Source organism: Rhinoderma darwinii, chromosome 7 (genome assembly GCF_050947455.1).
Source record: "Rhinoderma darwinii isolate aRhiDar2 chromosome 7, aRhiDar2.hap1, whole genome shotgun sequence".
In the NCBI taxonomy this organism is placed as follows: Eukaryota; Metazoa; Chordata; class Amphibia; order Anura; family Rhinodermatidae; genus Rhinoderma; species Rhinoderma darwinii.
This window is the reverse complement of record NC_134693.1, coordinates 39,516,967-39,531,073: the sequence shown is the minus strand read 5'-3', so window position 1 is coordinate 39,531,073 and position 14,107 is coordinate 39,516,967. Positions and strand designations below refer to the sequence as shown.

At 40.7% G+C, this 14,107-nt stretch overlaps 1 protein-coding gene across 2 annotated transcripts in view; it reads left to right on the top strand.

Moving 5' to 3' along the window:
* The window catches only part of RPAP2 (RNA polymerase II associated protein 2), a 78,876-nt gene that overhangs the window by 24,775 nt on the left and 39,994 nt on the right, over window positions 1-14,107 (top strand). For both annotated transcript variants that reach the window (XM_075833213.1, XM_075833212.1), the window contains 3 exons: window positions 3,809-4,709; window positions 7,278-7,372; window positions 12,480-12,560. In XM_075833213.1, coding sequence (XP_075689328.1) covers window positions 3,809-4,709; window positions 7,278-7,372; window positions 12,480-12,560 — 1,077 coding nt within the window. The remainder of the gene's footprint in view (window positions 1-3,808; window positions 4,710-7,277; window positions 7,373-12,479; window positions 12,561-14,107) is intronic.

The window sequence follows — 14,107 nt, the reverse complement described above, 5'->3', positions numbered from 1 at the left end:
TTGAAGTACAGAATAGCATCGCAGACTACGCTTTTCAGTACTTTCAAAAATCAGTATCCCACGACATACGTAGGCCAAACTGATGCTATTTTGTTCTTTGACCCACTATAGTCTATGTATACGCCAAGCTATACGTTTCAATACTTTTGTAGTGTTTAAAAACGTATAAGCTCGGCGGATGGCACAAACGTGATGTGAATGGGGCCTAACTTACAGAGACATTTGAAATTTTTGCAGACTAAAAAAAAATTTGTCCTATAAGAGTTGAGAATATCGTTTTCCACTTTAATCTGTCACATTTAGAAAAACCTGTATATATTTAGAAAGATCTAGTTTTTGAATTACTGTGAAAAGTTGCCACTTTCCGTAACTCCTATGGTCTTCAATGGAGAAGTGGCCGCTGTGATTTGGCAAACGACCGTCCCCGGGTCCCCCACTTTGCCTATAAGGCTCTTATAGAATGGCATAAATGTTTAAAGGGGTTTTCCCATGAGGGATATTTATGATCTATCCACAGGATATGCCATATATGTCCGATAGATGCGGGACCCACCTCTGGGACCCGCACCTATCTCTAGAACGGGGTCCCCTAAACCGTGTTCTAGCTTTTTGTGCTCACGCTGCCTCCCGGCCACTTCCAGATTTATGACCTATCCTGTGGATAAGTCATAAATGTCCCTCATGGGAAAATCCCTTTTAAGATGATATTCCCCTTTTTGATTTTTACTGGTGTACTATCACATTGTGAAAAAAAAACCAAAAAAAAAACACATTTTGTGGATTTAATTTGGGCTCACCCCCTTTGATAATTAGGTTTACTTTGCTTTTTGGTCTTTCCTGCGGTCTACGTTGTTTGGTCTGTATGATTTACTGTACAGCTGCCGGTAACAAAGCCTGTTGAAATAATACACAAATACGTTCTATGTACACAGGCAGCAGACGATATTACCAGCAGAACCAAAAGTCTTATTCATTAAATCTGTTGACAGTTCAATGCCAGATTTATTTGTGTTGTCTTCGTGGGCCCCGTCATGTCATTCAATACCTTTTTTATGTCCTTGCGGTAGATATAAAGCAAGAAATGGCCACTAAATCTGTATCTTGTATTGATACATTTATTCTTACTGTGATTTCTGTCACATCCTGGCTTATGATGATGGATTTCTTGAAAGGTTATTGCTGGGGATACTGTCTGTATTTGCTGTCGGTGCTGTTTAGGTTGTGAATGCAAAAAGTTTCAGGGGATTTTTCCTTAATTTGCAAATTGATACTTCATTTCATAGTTTCGTTTCCTTATCAGATGTGTATCTTAATTCTCTAGTAAACTCGCTTGATACTTTAATATTTTTTTTTCCGATTTACTTCCTCTCTGCCACATAAATGATTTCATCAGCAATAGGCAGAAATCCAATGTGAACACGCTTGATATGTCTGTTTACGTCAAGTTATTATAGTCGCCGTTGCAAATTGGGTATCAAATACGAGGGCTTGATTGTTTGATATGGCTTGTGCCAGTCCAAGCAACACAATGAGAGAATTGACTCGCCAGTTATCACCTGTTAGCTGAAAGGTAAAGTGTAGCTCCTGTTATGTGGTTCTCTCCAGACGTGATGTAACTGTACGTCACAGCCGCCAAGGGGAAGTATGGAGCAGGCTCACGGGTTCAGCCTGCTCCATACTCAACGGGTGCCGGTTTCAATGGCTGAGATTGGAGATAAGTCTTATCCAGGCTATTTGACATCTTGGATGCCCTGGTCAATAGCCACCTTGGCATCTAAGGTGATAGCCCATCGCCCCCCCCCCTCCCTGATTACAGGGTGCTGATGGATGTCATGTCAGCCTTAGGAAGACCCCCAGGTCCGCCAGCTTTCTGCTCCTATTAAGCCCAATATATAGGTATTGCAGTGTGTTGTACCAGCAAAAAGTAAAAAACAGTTGAATAAAAAATGTTAATAATTTAACCCAAAAAATGGCTGCATCTTAAAAGTGGTCTAAAAGTGACAGTGGGAAAGCGGGTGCTCCAGTTACCTAGGAAAAAATACATTGCTGAAAGCCTCTCCAGCAAAACTCCTGCAGGAGAGGATTCTGGCTTTGTACAGTTGCCTATGCGACATTGTAGAGCTGTCTAGGCAAATCGATCATCCACTCTCTGCGCTGTGTCTCCAGCTGTTGCTTTTAAACTTCTGGCAGGTTACATCGACACACTCCTAACCGTTAATACACTTTACCTACAAGTTTGTAAAATCGATTGGCCCAGTGTATCATTATCATTATGGCAAATCTAACTCAATTGATAATTAATATTAATACTACACAAGGTATATTTAAAGGGTAACTAAACGTTCTACAAACTTCAGACATGTCATAGTGACATGTCAGAAGTTTTGATTGGTGGGGGTCTGAGCACTGAGACCCCCACCAATTGCTAAAACAAAGCATCAGAAGCGCTCGTGTGTGCGCTCAGCCGCTTCGTTACTATTTGGCTTATTCCGGAAAGCTGATGTTTCGGAGTACGGGCTCATAGACTTTCTATTGAGACCGTACTACGATACATTGATTTCCGGGAAAGGCCGAACAGGAACTAAGCGGATGAGCGCTCACACCAGTGCTTTTGCCGCTTCGTTTTAGCGATTTGGTGGGGGTCTCAGAAGTTTTGATTGGTGGGGGTCCGAGCACTGACATGTCACTATGACATGTCAGAAGTTTGTCGAATGTTTAGTTAGGCCTCGTGCACACTTACGCGTCACCGTTTTCACAGCCGCTTTTGACGGGGTCCGTGAACCCGTTTTAGCGCCCGTGTGGTTTCCGTGTGCACTCCGTGTTTCCGTGCGCCGAGCATGGTACTGTCCAGGGTGCTGAAAGAGTTAATGGGCTGCACTGATCGGCGGTAACTCTTTCAGCAACCTTGACAGTACCATGCTCGGCGCGCGGAAAATACAATTTTAATGTAATGAAAAAAAATTAGTTCATACTTACATTCCTCCTGTCCGGCCTCCAGCGATGACGTTCAATCCATGTCGCCTCTGCAGCCAATCAAAGGCTGCAGCGTCATACAGGAAGGCTGGACTGGAGGAAGAAGAGCGACTCGTCACCAAGACAACGACCGGGGTACGTATGAAATGCTTTTTATTTTATTTTTAATCAGCAGCCTCTTTTCTCTATCAGTTATTGATAGAGACAAGTGGCTGCCGATTAGTGTAATATTTTTCTAATGTTTTTATGCCCGCCCGGCGGTTGCTAGGCAACGGCTCCGTCACACACGGACGGCACACGGATGCCTTCCGTGCGCCTTCAGTTTTTTTGACGGCCCCATTGACTTGCATGGGCCTCACGGTCACGGAATCCCGGACCAAAGTAGGACATGCTCTACTTTGGATCGGAAAGGAGCAACGGACCGTCAAAAAAACTGAAGTGTGCATGGCCCCATTGAAATGAATGAGTTCAGAGTGCTATCAGTGACAAAAACGGATAGCACCCTGAAGGAAAAAACTGAAGTGTGCATGAGGCCTTACCCTTTAAAAGTTTCAGAATTTTTTTTTATTATATAATGAATATGCTTTATTTATATAAAACCATAAACCCCATGCAGTAAACATTTAAAATACATAGATAATATAACTGGTTGGTAAGACACCTGCAGAAGAACATTGTATAGGTCACATATAAGTCACAGGGATAGTAACCTTGACATATGTTTTGGGTGTTGACATATATACCATGTATTTTTATTAGATACTTTTCGGTTTCTTTGTTCATATCACAGTCAATACATTAAATCAAATCTAATTCCAACGCTTTCTGTTTTTAGTGGCAGCTCAGGAGAGGAAGTCAAATTGACTGGGTTTCTGGATTTCAGAATATTGAATCCATCTTTCAAACATGCGACAGAAAGTGGTGGTTTAAGCTCTGCCAATAGTGATGAAGATGGTGAACCTGAACAGGCCTTTGTCTCCTCGATTATCCCAGTACCCGAACAGAACCATAAAGATACAGAATTACTACAGGACAGTGGTAATGTAACACCGGTGGAGAAGACTCCAGACATAAACCACAATTTGGCAGACGTAACAGAAAGATTAATTCGTTGTAATTTAAGTGACCTTGAAAAGACTTCTGGTCAGTTTACCCAAGATGTCAGGCATGAGACAGAGGTGGCACAGTCTAAAGAAGATGCCAAGGTAGTTACTGAAGTCACTCAGAGAGCAGTAAGCAAAAGTGGCGCAGAACATCTACGGAAATTTCTCCGCAAATCCAAGAGTTCTCAAACAACCCAACAAGATAATGTTCCTCCTATAGTAGTTCAAAGAAGTATGCTAGAAGTCCTCACACAGACCTTAAATGAATGGAAATCAGAGGATACCTTGAAATATCTTTTCGGTACAGATTATCTAGTGGAACATCCAGTTGATAAAGAACACAATCCGGTTGCCACCACCCGGGTACAGGATCTGGATGAAGATGATTTCATCGTAGACAATGATGACATTGAAAATTCTTCTAATAGTGCAACGACCTTGAAAGAGTGTTTGCCGTTTGAAAACGAGAACAGTGTTTCGAAGCCGCTTCCTGATTATACAAAGCTTAGAGAAGAAACGCATATGCTAGAAGTTCGTGTCAGAGAGTTCTTTAGAGGACGTTACGTTTTACCTGAAGAGGTGGAACGTGGGCAGGAGGAAATCAAGGAAGGACCTGAAATGGTTGAAAGCCAGGTTAGTACCAAAAAAATAAAAAATCAGTTGCTTATGTGGTGCAAGTAGTGCACTTTTTAGGAATGGATTAATGGTCGCAATGATGATGACCCATTCTTTGCCCACACTTACTGCTAGTAAATAGATCACTGCCCCCTAATGGTTAGGGTTGGTATATTTATGCTCCATGAACTGAGATTCTACAAAGAATATACATCCCCTTTCCTCAAGGCCAGTTGAAAGGGATCTATCAGAACAGTGGGTCATGATACACAAAGGGAGTACTTCTTGGTTAGTGTATTATAGTCAACCTTATACAACAAATATTTTTTGATTGGGGGACAGGGTGTATTCTCAGTTTTTGAAAAAGAGAATTACGAATTCTTGCAAATTTATAGCTGACATATTATAAAAAAGTATAAAATGTAGTCTGTGGTTGGCGCCATGTGGTTCTGCATCACTGAGTTAAAGAGGTATTCTCACTTCAGACATTTACAGCATATCCATACATTATGCTATAAATATCAGATAAGTAGGAGTCCTTTAGAAACGGCTAAGTGTGACCTGCACATATCAGACATTTATGACATATTTAGTGGATATGACATAGAAGTTTGGAGTGGGACTATGCCTTTATGTCATAGTCATAATATATTTGCTTGTCTTTGACTATATTAATGATGAAAGTAGTCCAATGAGAAGGATTTCCTAATTTTTCTAATCAATACATCTATATGTTTTAAGGCAATTTGGCCTTTTTTTAAAAAGCACTTAAAGGGATTGTCCCACCATTAAATATCATATTTATTGCATACAGTCCTCACCAAAAGTTTTGAGACTGGAACAAATTTTGTCTTCACAAAGTTTACCGCTTCAGTGTTTTTAGATCTTTTAGGCTGTGTTCACATCAGCGTTGTCTTTCTGTTGAGGGATTCTGTCGGAGGTTTCCGCCAGGGGAACCCCTCAACGGAAAGGCAAACGGTAACATTGGCTTCCGTTTGCACCACCATTGATCTCAATGGTGATGGAAACATTGCTAATGGTTTTTGTTTGTCACCGTTGTGACAGGATTCCGTTCTTTTTTACGGAATCAATAGCGCAGTCAGCTTCCCTGTACTTCCTGCAAAATGTTAATCTGTCCTTGATGTTTTTCTTGGAGAGAAGTGGCTTCTTGACACCAGGCCAGCCTCCAGAAGCCTGCTGCCATTCCTGAGCACGCTCTGCACTGGTATTGAACCGACCGGGTAGCTGTATCCTCTTTAGGAGACGGTCCTGGCACTTGCTGGACTTTCTTGGGCACCCTGAAACCTTCTGCACAGCAATTGAACCTCTCTCCTTGAATTTCTTGATGATCAAATAAATGGTTCATTTAGGGGCAATTTTATAAGCAACAATGTCCTTGCCTGTAAATCCCTTTTGATGCAAAGCAATGATGACTGCACGTGTTTCCTTGGAGGTAAACATGGTTAACAGAAGAAGACCATGATTTCGAGCACCATCCCCCTTTTAAAGCAACCGGTCTGCTCTCATAATTCAATCAGCATACCAGAGTGATATGATGCTGCCTTGTCCTTGTGAGCACTTTCTCCTAAGCTAACGAGAAGATCACTGAAAAGATGTTACAAGGTCATTTTGTGGCATGGCTGAAATGCAGTGGAAATCGGGGTTTTGTCAATACGTTAATTTTCATGGCAAGGAATTACTTTGCAATTCATCTGATCACTCTTCATAACAACCTAGAGTTAATGCTAATTGCCACTATAAAAACGTGAAGCAGCAAACTTTGTGAAAGCCAAAATTTGTGTCCGTTTCAACTTTTGGCCAGGACTGTAGATAATAAAAAAATGAATAATGTTTGCTATTTACATGCTGTTAAAAAAAACAAAAACGATCCAGTGAAGAGTTATGACATTTTACTTTCATAGTATGGCGCCATCTGCTGTTTAAAATGTATAGCAATGTGCATGTCCACCTAATGAGCGGAGTTCTGGTGGACATGCATGCTCTGTCACTCTCCTCACAGCCAGGTTCGCTGCATAGTGACCCACTGTTCACTGCAGAGCAGCCAATAGAAGTAGCTTTCTGCCCTGCTTGTCAGGGAAGGAGCAGACTATCTTCAGTAGCATGGCAGTATAGCTGAGGAGATGACTCCTCAGTGAGTTAGGATTGTAAAGCTCTGCATCCTGACAGCAGATATGAACCTTACACATCTCCACTTCGTCTTTTTGTTTTTTAAATTATATTTTCATTGGTTTCTAAGGGAGTGGATGTCACACAGTTTTTATATATCGTCTCTACTTTGTATACCATATTGCCTATCTGCAGGGAAAGTAAGAAGCGTCTTTAACGTTAGCAGGCTGTGAGGGACAGAAATGTATTCTGCTGAGAGCCCACCACCAGCAGCAGAAATTAGCAGAAGCACCAAGGGGGAACACAGGGATTCAAAACCAGAATAATGTGTTTTTTTTAAAAAATGCTAGAAACACTGCAAATTACTTTAAAAACCCGCTATTAAAATAATTTCTGGACTTTTGGTATAAAAATGATTTATGGGATAGCGCCTTTAAAATAATTTTATATATTTTTCAGGACGCAACATCTTGGGCTCCACCTCTTCCTCTTCTGGACTCCTGTTCCCAGCAACAAGTCCGCAAAGGAATTGTACTAGAAAAACTTAAAAAAGTGTAAGTATTGCGGTATGTCTATGAAATGGCACTAACCATCCATTTGTTTTCTCTATATCACTTCTTTAAATAAAACTACTGTACAGTATGTCTATAGTAAACCATATCAATGTAGACGGCCAAAATAAAAGAAGCGACCTCTGCATTAGAGCTTAACTATAACGGTACATACATGCGAAGGGATTTGAAAGGGTGCCAATGATTGGAATTTGGCCTCATTTATCGAAACGGTCTAACACAAAAACTGGCCTTGTTGTCCATAGCAACCAATCACAGTGCAGCTTTCGTTTTTCCAGAGCAGTTTAAAAAAAATGAAAGCTTAACTCTGGTTGCTATGGGCAACAATGGAATTTTTTTTCTGTTAGAGAATTTTAATAAATGAGACCCATAATATTGTACTTTGTCGGAACCTTTTTGTGAAATAATTTAGTATTTTCCTGAAGTTCTAGAATCTCATAGATGTATGATGTACCATCCTTTTCACCTGCTATCACTCGTCATCTTTTTCGTTAGCTTTTATTACTGATCGTGTTTAGTGCATCCGGCCGTGAAAAACACGATTTGTATTATTTTGAGCACTTGAATGTCACCCCTTTTTTTTTGTCACCTCTTCCTTGCCCAGCTTTAGCAGGAAACGGGCTTCTTTTTTGTGAAGTGTGAAAATTTGCACTTTTTATATGCATAATTTTTTGTTTTGTTTTTTCGGTTTGCAAGTAGACAACAGACTTAGTAACTCGAAATTGTTAAAATAGCTTAATTCGTTTTCTTGTATATGTGATTAACTGTAGGTAGTGGTGATAGCGATATTTTAAGAAAACAAGTAGAATGGACTCCTGGTCCTGAATATTTGTCTGCACGTATTTTTTTATATACCAGTTAGCGGTTATATTATTTTTATGACAGGTCAAATCTTTCCCAAATAACTGAACCAGACTCAGCAAAGTTGTACTCTAAAGACGTCTAAAATTTGCGTTTCCTCAAATGCACAATTTTAATTCACCTTCTTTTCCCCCAAAAAAACTCATATCAGAAAATAAAGTTCAGTGCAGACTGGATTTGAAATTGCAGCTTTCCATGTCACTCTTAGATTCTGCCACTTCCAGATCACCGCAGTGTCTCCCTTAGTCTTCGTTCACATCTGCGTCAGGGCTCCGTTCTGATGTTCCGTCGAAGCTTCCCCTCAGAACGGAACCCTGGCTGAGACAAACAGAAACCATTGGTTTCCATTAGCATCACCATTGATTTCAATGGTGACGGATCCTGTGCAAATGGTTTCCGTTTGTGTCAGTTTTGCAAGGGTTCCGTCGTCTTGACAAAACAACGGAACCCTTGCACAACTGACACCATCGGAAACCATTTGCACCGGATCCTAAACGGAAACCTAAGGCTTCTGTTTGTCTCAGTCAGGGTTCCGTTCTGAGGGGAAGTTTCGACGGAACGTCAGAATGGAACCCTGGCGCAGATGTGAACAAAGCCTTAAATAGGTTTAGGGGAAGCACTTTACCAATTCCACCCAGCGGCTGAGGGCTGTGAGTCCAACGGAAACTGCCAGTGATCAGCTGCAATAACTGGGGGCAGCAGCAGGCAATGGCACATGTAACTGCAGGGGACACGCAGCATTACTATGTTCCAATTTAATTGAATGGGTTATCATGTAATAAGTAGTCTCGCCGAACCCGCCAGTATGAGACAGACTTTTTGCAGCAGTTCCAAACAGCTGGGCACATCGCTATATGACTTCCACATGCTCTAGTGGGATATGTAAATAGAGGTTTTTCAGTTGGGGCCATCCCTTTAACAGTAGGCTTAGCTGTGCTCCTCCATATCAGTAGCAGTCTACTCCTACAATAGTCAAACAGTAGTCACATCTGTGTCCGTCTGTCCTCATCAGAGAGGCCGAAAATAACCATCCAATTTATTTGTTGTATTCATCATTTGCTTACAATGTTTCAGATCGGCTCGGCGGCAAATTCTGGACAGAATAAGGGCCTGTTCACATCATTGTTGCCCTTCTGTTGAGGGGTTCCGTCGGGTTAACCACTCAACGGAAAGGCAAACCGAAAACGAATGGTGACGGAAACCTAGCTAATGGTTTCCGTCTGTCACCGTTGTGACAGGGTTCCGTTGTTTCGCACGTAATCAATAGCGCAGTCGACTGCGCTATTGATTCCGTCAAAACGATGGAACCCTGTCACAACGGTGACAGACGGAAACCATTAGCTAGGTTTCCGTCACCATTCAGTTCAATGGTGAGGGAAACGGAAGCTGAGGTTTCCGTTTGCCTTTCCGCTGAGGGGTTAACCCGACAGAGACCTCTGATGGAACCCCTCAGCGGAAACTAATGCTGATGTGAACACAGCCTAAATCCATTAGATGCTTTTATCTTAGGCTCTGTCCACTGACACAATGTGTCATGAGTGACAGTGAAAATACACTAGATAGCCAAAAGTATGTGGACACCCCTACTTATTATTGAGTTCAAACAGGTGCATAAAATCAAGCACACAGCAATGCAATCTCCTTAGACAAACATTGGTAGAAGTGTGGGTCGTACTGAAGAACTCTGACTTTAAACATGGCACTGTCATAGGATTCCACCTTTGCCACAAGTCTGTTCGTGAAATTTCTGATCTGCTAGAGCCGGTAGTTTGTTGTGGAGAAACTCAAGTGGCCTGAACAGGGCCCTGAACTCAACCCCATCAAAAACCTTTAATTGGAATGCGAATAGTGAGCCGGACCTTCTTATCCAACATCCTTCCCTGATCTCACGAATGGTCTTAGGCTGCATAGGCACGAATTCTCACAGGCACACTACAAAATCTTGTGGAAAGCCTTCCTTCCTAGAAGAGTTGAGGCTGTCGTAGATGCAAAAGGGGCCATCGCCATATCAACGTTCATGGTTTTGGAATGGATGTCCAACAAGCTCATATAGATGGGGTGATCAGGTGTCCTTCTGATTTGGGCCAGTGTACCTGTAGAAGCACAGATAGACAACACTCCAGTGGCAACACGAGAAATGCATTTATTTTTCAAAAAGGTGAGGAGTAAAGCTTGACCGTCTGGTATGCATGGCATTCGTAAAGCTGGCCTCTACAAAAGAAGAACCCCCTGTAGGTGTCACTGTTGTTGCTGCAAATACAACAGAGGTTGTGTACATAGCAAATGACAATAACACCTAAAAATGTAACCCTTTATTAACTGGATTATGTTAGGCCTAAAGGGCTTTACACACCACAAATATTTATGGCATATCAACTCCCACTAATCTTAAGAGCGGGGGTCCCATGTTTGCATGTGTTGGTTCTTTCTATTATAGGAGAAAAAAAAAATATTTTTAATGGTCAAATATATTTTTATTATGTGCTTGGCGCTATATATTGTTTTAAATTTTACTTTTTGAACTTTTTTTTTTCAAAGAGCTAGAGCTTTGTTTTTAAAATTTTTCTTTCTTTCTTACAGCTAAATTGTGATAAAATAGATAAAATGTCAAATTTGTACTTCATTTTGAATTGTGTGACCCTAATAAAGTTGTTCATGGTTTTATTTTATATATGACATGCATAGTTTAGGGTGTCTGTTTCTTTTTGTTAGTGCCAAGTCTTCAAATTAGATTAGTGTGGGTGTTTTTTGTCTTGTCTTTACCCATTATAGACCTCATCCGGCCGCATCACAAGATGTGTTCTTTGCAGTGGTGACCAAACTGCATGTCTAGTTCTTCATGTCATTGTAATAATCTGATATTAAGTCCTTAAGAAAGTCACTGTTCTTGTTTTGATATGAAGTCAAATCAAAAACGATCAGAGGTGTAAATCTTCAAAGACAATTTTTTTGTAGTAAGGCCTAATCCGCACGACCGTGATTTGTGGTTCGGATGGTCGTGAAGTGTCACCCGCAAATCGCGGCCCGTGCACATGGCCGCGTGCATTCATTTCTATGAGCCTGGACCACAAAATACGGCCGTAATAAGACATGTCCGTTCTTTTTGCGGTCCAGGCTCCTGGGCAATGCACGGACCGTGGAAACCACGGTCGTGTGCATGGGCTCATTGAAATAAATGGGGCCGCAAAAATAAGTTTGTGTGCGTGGGGCCTTAGCCTTTACCTCACGTGTAGTATTCATTTTTGCTAACTATTCAGGATTCATCGAGCGTTCTTTTGTGTATATGAAACTCTAACAGTTCAATGAATGACAACGTTTTCGCAAAACTATTTGCACACGGGGAAAAACCTGTACAGGTTTTGGAGGATGCTTTGAATTTCAAATCTGCAAAATGCCCTGTATGTCGTGGATTTCTGTGGTCTTGCCTCTATATTCACGGTGGAAATTTTTTGCCGCAACTGTATTAGCAGCATTTTGTACTGAGAGGGAAGAAAGTTGACGGGGGGAGGGGGAGGGGGCAAGCATGTGTCTCAGAGTGAAAATGTACAAGGTAAGCCCATCATTTATGAAGGAAAAAAATAAAGCAATAAAACTGTTTGGTAATGATTCATGAGGTGAAAAGAAGGTGAAAAGAAGACAATTTGTAATATAACCTAATTTCTATTATGTACCACTTTCAAGTTATATGAAGGCAACCTATAGAAACTGTATTTGTATGTATATCATTCATACTTGGCTGTTAAGTGCATACACAGAATATGGATAAGCAGCACAAAAAGTCCAGATCCATTTTTCCCTGAAATTAATTTTGAAATACTAACATGTCTGAAAAACCTTATCTCTGGGGTCTGTGGGCGTCTTTCTAGGGTTCATACACCCTGCTAATCCCCGTGCACAGACCCTATAAGGTGGCAAATGGACCAGTGGGTACTTTTTGCTGCTGTATGTTGCCTACAGAAGGCACCATATTCTCCTCTATTACCTCTGTAATACAGCAATAGTTGGAACATGGCACAATTATACATTATGGCCCCATGGAAGTCTATGGGTGACATATTATAGATCCGTGCAATACAGGGCCATAATACACCCATGGGCATGGGCCCTAAAAATCTCTATGTATAAAGGTGTCAGTTGGAATTGACATTGTAAGTTTACTATCTAAAAATATGACACTTCTTTCAACTTTCACAGTTACTGGACTTATTCCTTTGTTCTTTCTCTCCAGTCTTCCGGCTATATTGATACCCCTTAAGATAATATACAGTGATGTTTCCAAAGAGTTACACGATTTGGTTAAAACTTTCAGGTGAGTTTTTGTTTTTAATTTGAATATATTTAATATAAATTTGAAATAATTTTAATAAAAAAAAAAATCCTGAATGGCAAATTTTTGGTTGTATTTTTTTATTAAAGGTTCTATTATATTGTTCTATGGATTTTACTCATCTAGACTCTGTGGACATCATTTTATGTAGCTTTAAGAAATCCGTTTGAGAGGAAGGCCCCCCTCCCCCAATACAGTCTTTTTTATTAGGGTTTCCAGGATGTCCGAAAATCTTTAATTTAATATTGTAAAATTCTGATCATGAGAAATATTTACTTCTACATTCCAAAAACCTACTTCTAAGTTAAATTGGGCCTGTCCGCTCTCATGGTATGTCTGTTTTAATGAATAATTGCATTCCCCATGAAATAACCGTTCTGAAGCATCTTATCTTCGAACTCTGCGTTGTGCTGTTCCTCTGTTATTCCTCCTGGAAATGCCTGGTGTTGTCCGCTTTGTGCTGACAATGTAAGGCTGTGTAGGAGCATACCCTATTGACAAATGAATAGTAACACCTAGTTGTTAATTTATTCATACATTGAGCTCAAGTTATTCCATTATTTTTATTTCATGGGAAATCCAATTATTTACTCGACTTGTTAGGAGACCTGACAGATTCTCTTTATTTGGCTTCCTGGGAACATCGCCTTGGTGTGATGCTACAGGTAGGGTTGTGAGCCCCACACGTCTCAGCAACTGATATGAGTGACTACATTCTATGTACTGCACTGCTAAATATGTTGGAGCTATATAAATAACAGGCAAACCACTAAAATAATTAGTAATGTTATCTTTATAATTCAGTTCATTGATTGAAGCACAGTTGGGTTTTCATGTGTTAGGCCTTGTTCACACTGCATTCAAAAACGTGTAAAAAAAAAAAAAAATAGTGTTTTTGTAAAGCGCTTATTAAAATACAGGCGTTTTTTATGTGTCTTTTGACGCGTTTTGAGCGTGCGGTCGGTGTGTTTTTTGGTGCATAATTAGGGCTCCCATTGACTATGGAAATTAGGCACGTTTTCATGGGCGTTTTACATGCCAAAGAATTTCCCTGACGCTTTTTTTTTTTTTTTTTCTTTACACTACGCGTTTTTAAATACGCTCACATAAAAACCTGCGTCGTATGCACTAACAATGCGCTTTCCCATTGATGTCAATGGGAAGCTCAAAATATGCGTTTCTGACGCATTTTTTGGTGAGCAAAACGTGCCACAAAAACGCATCAAATACACGCCGTGTAAATAGGGCCTTAGTCTGTTATAACTCTTGAAAGGGTTTACATTAGGTAATAGTGGAAGCCTTTTCCATTTTCTCACTACAAGAAACGACAAGTGATTAAAAAGCTGTAGTGATGATATCGGTAACCTCTGCCCTCTCTATGTCTTGAGACTGAGAGAAATGACTGTCTGTTGTCACAATGAGTCCAATGGAGGGGACTAACAGAGACACGGCTGCTTATCACAGAGCTGCAATTTTCCTCTCCACTGAGTCCTTCAGAAACACTTCTAGTTCATCCTATTTGCTGCAAC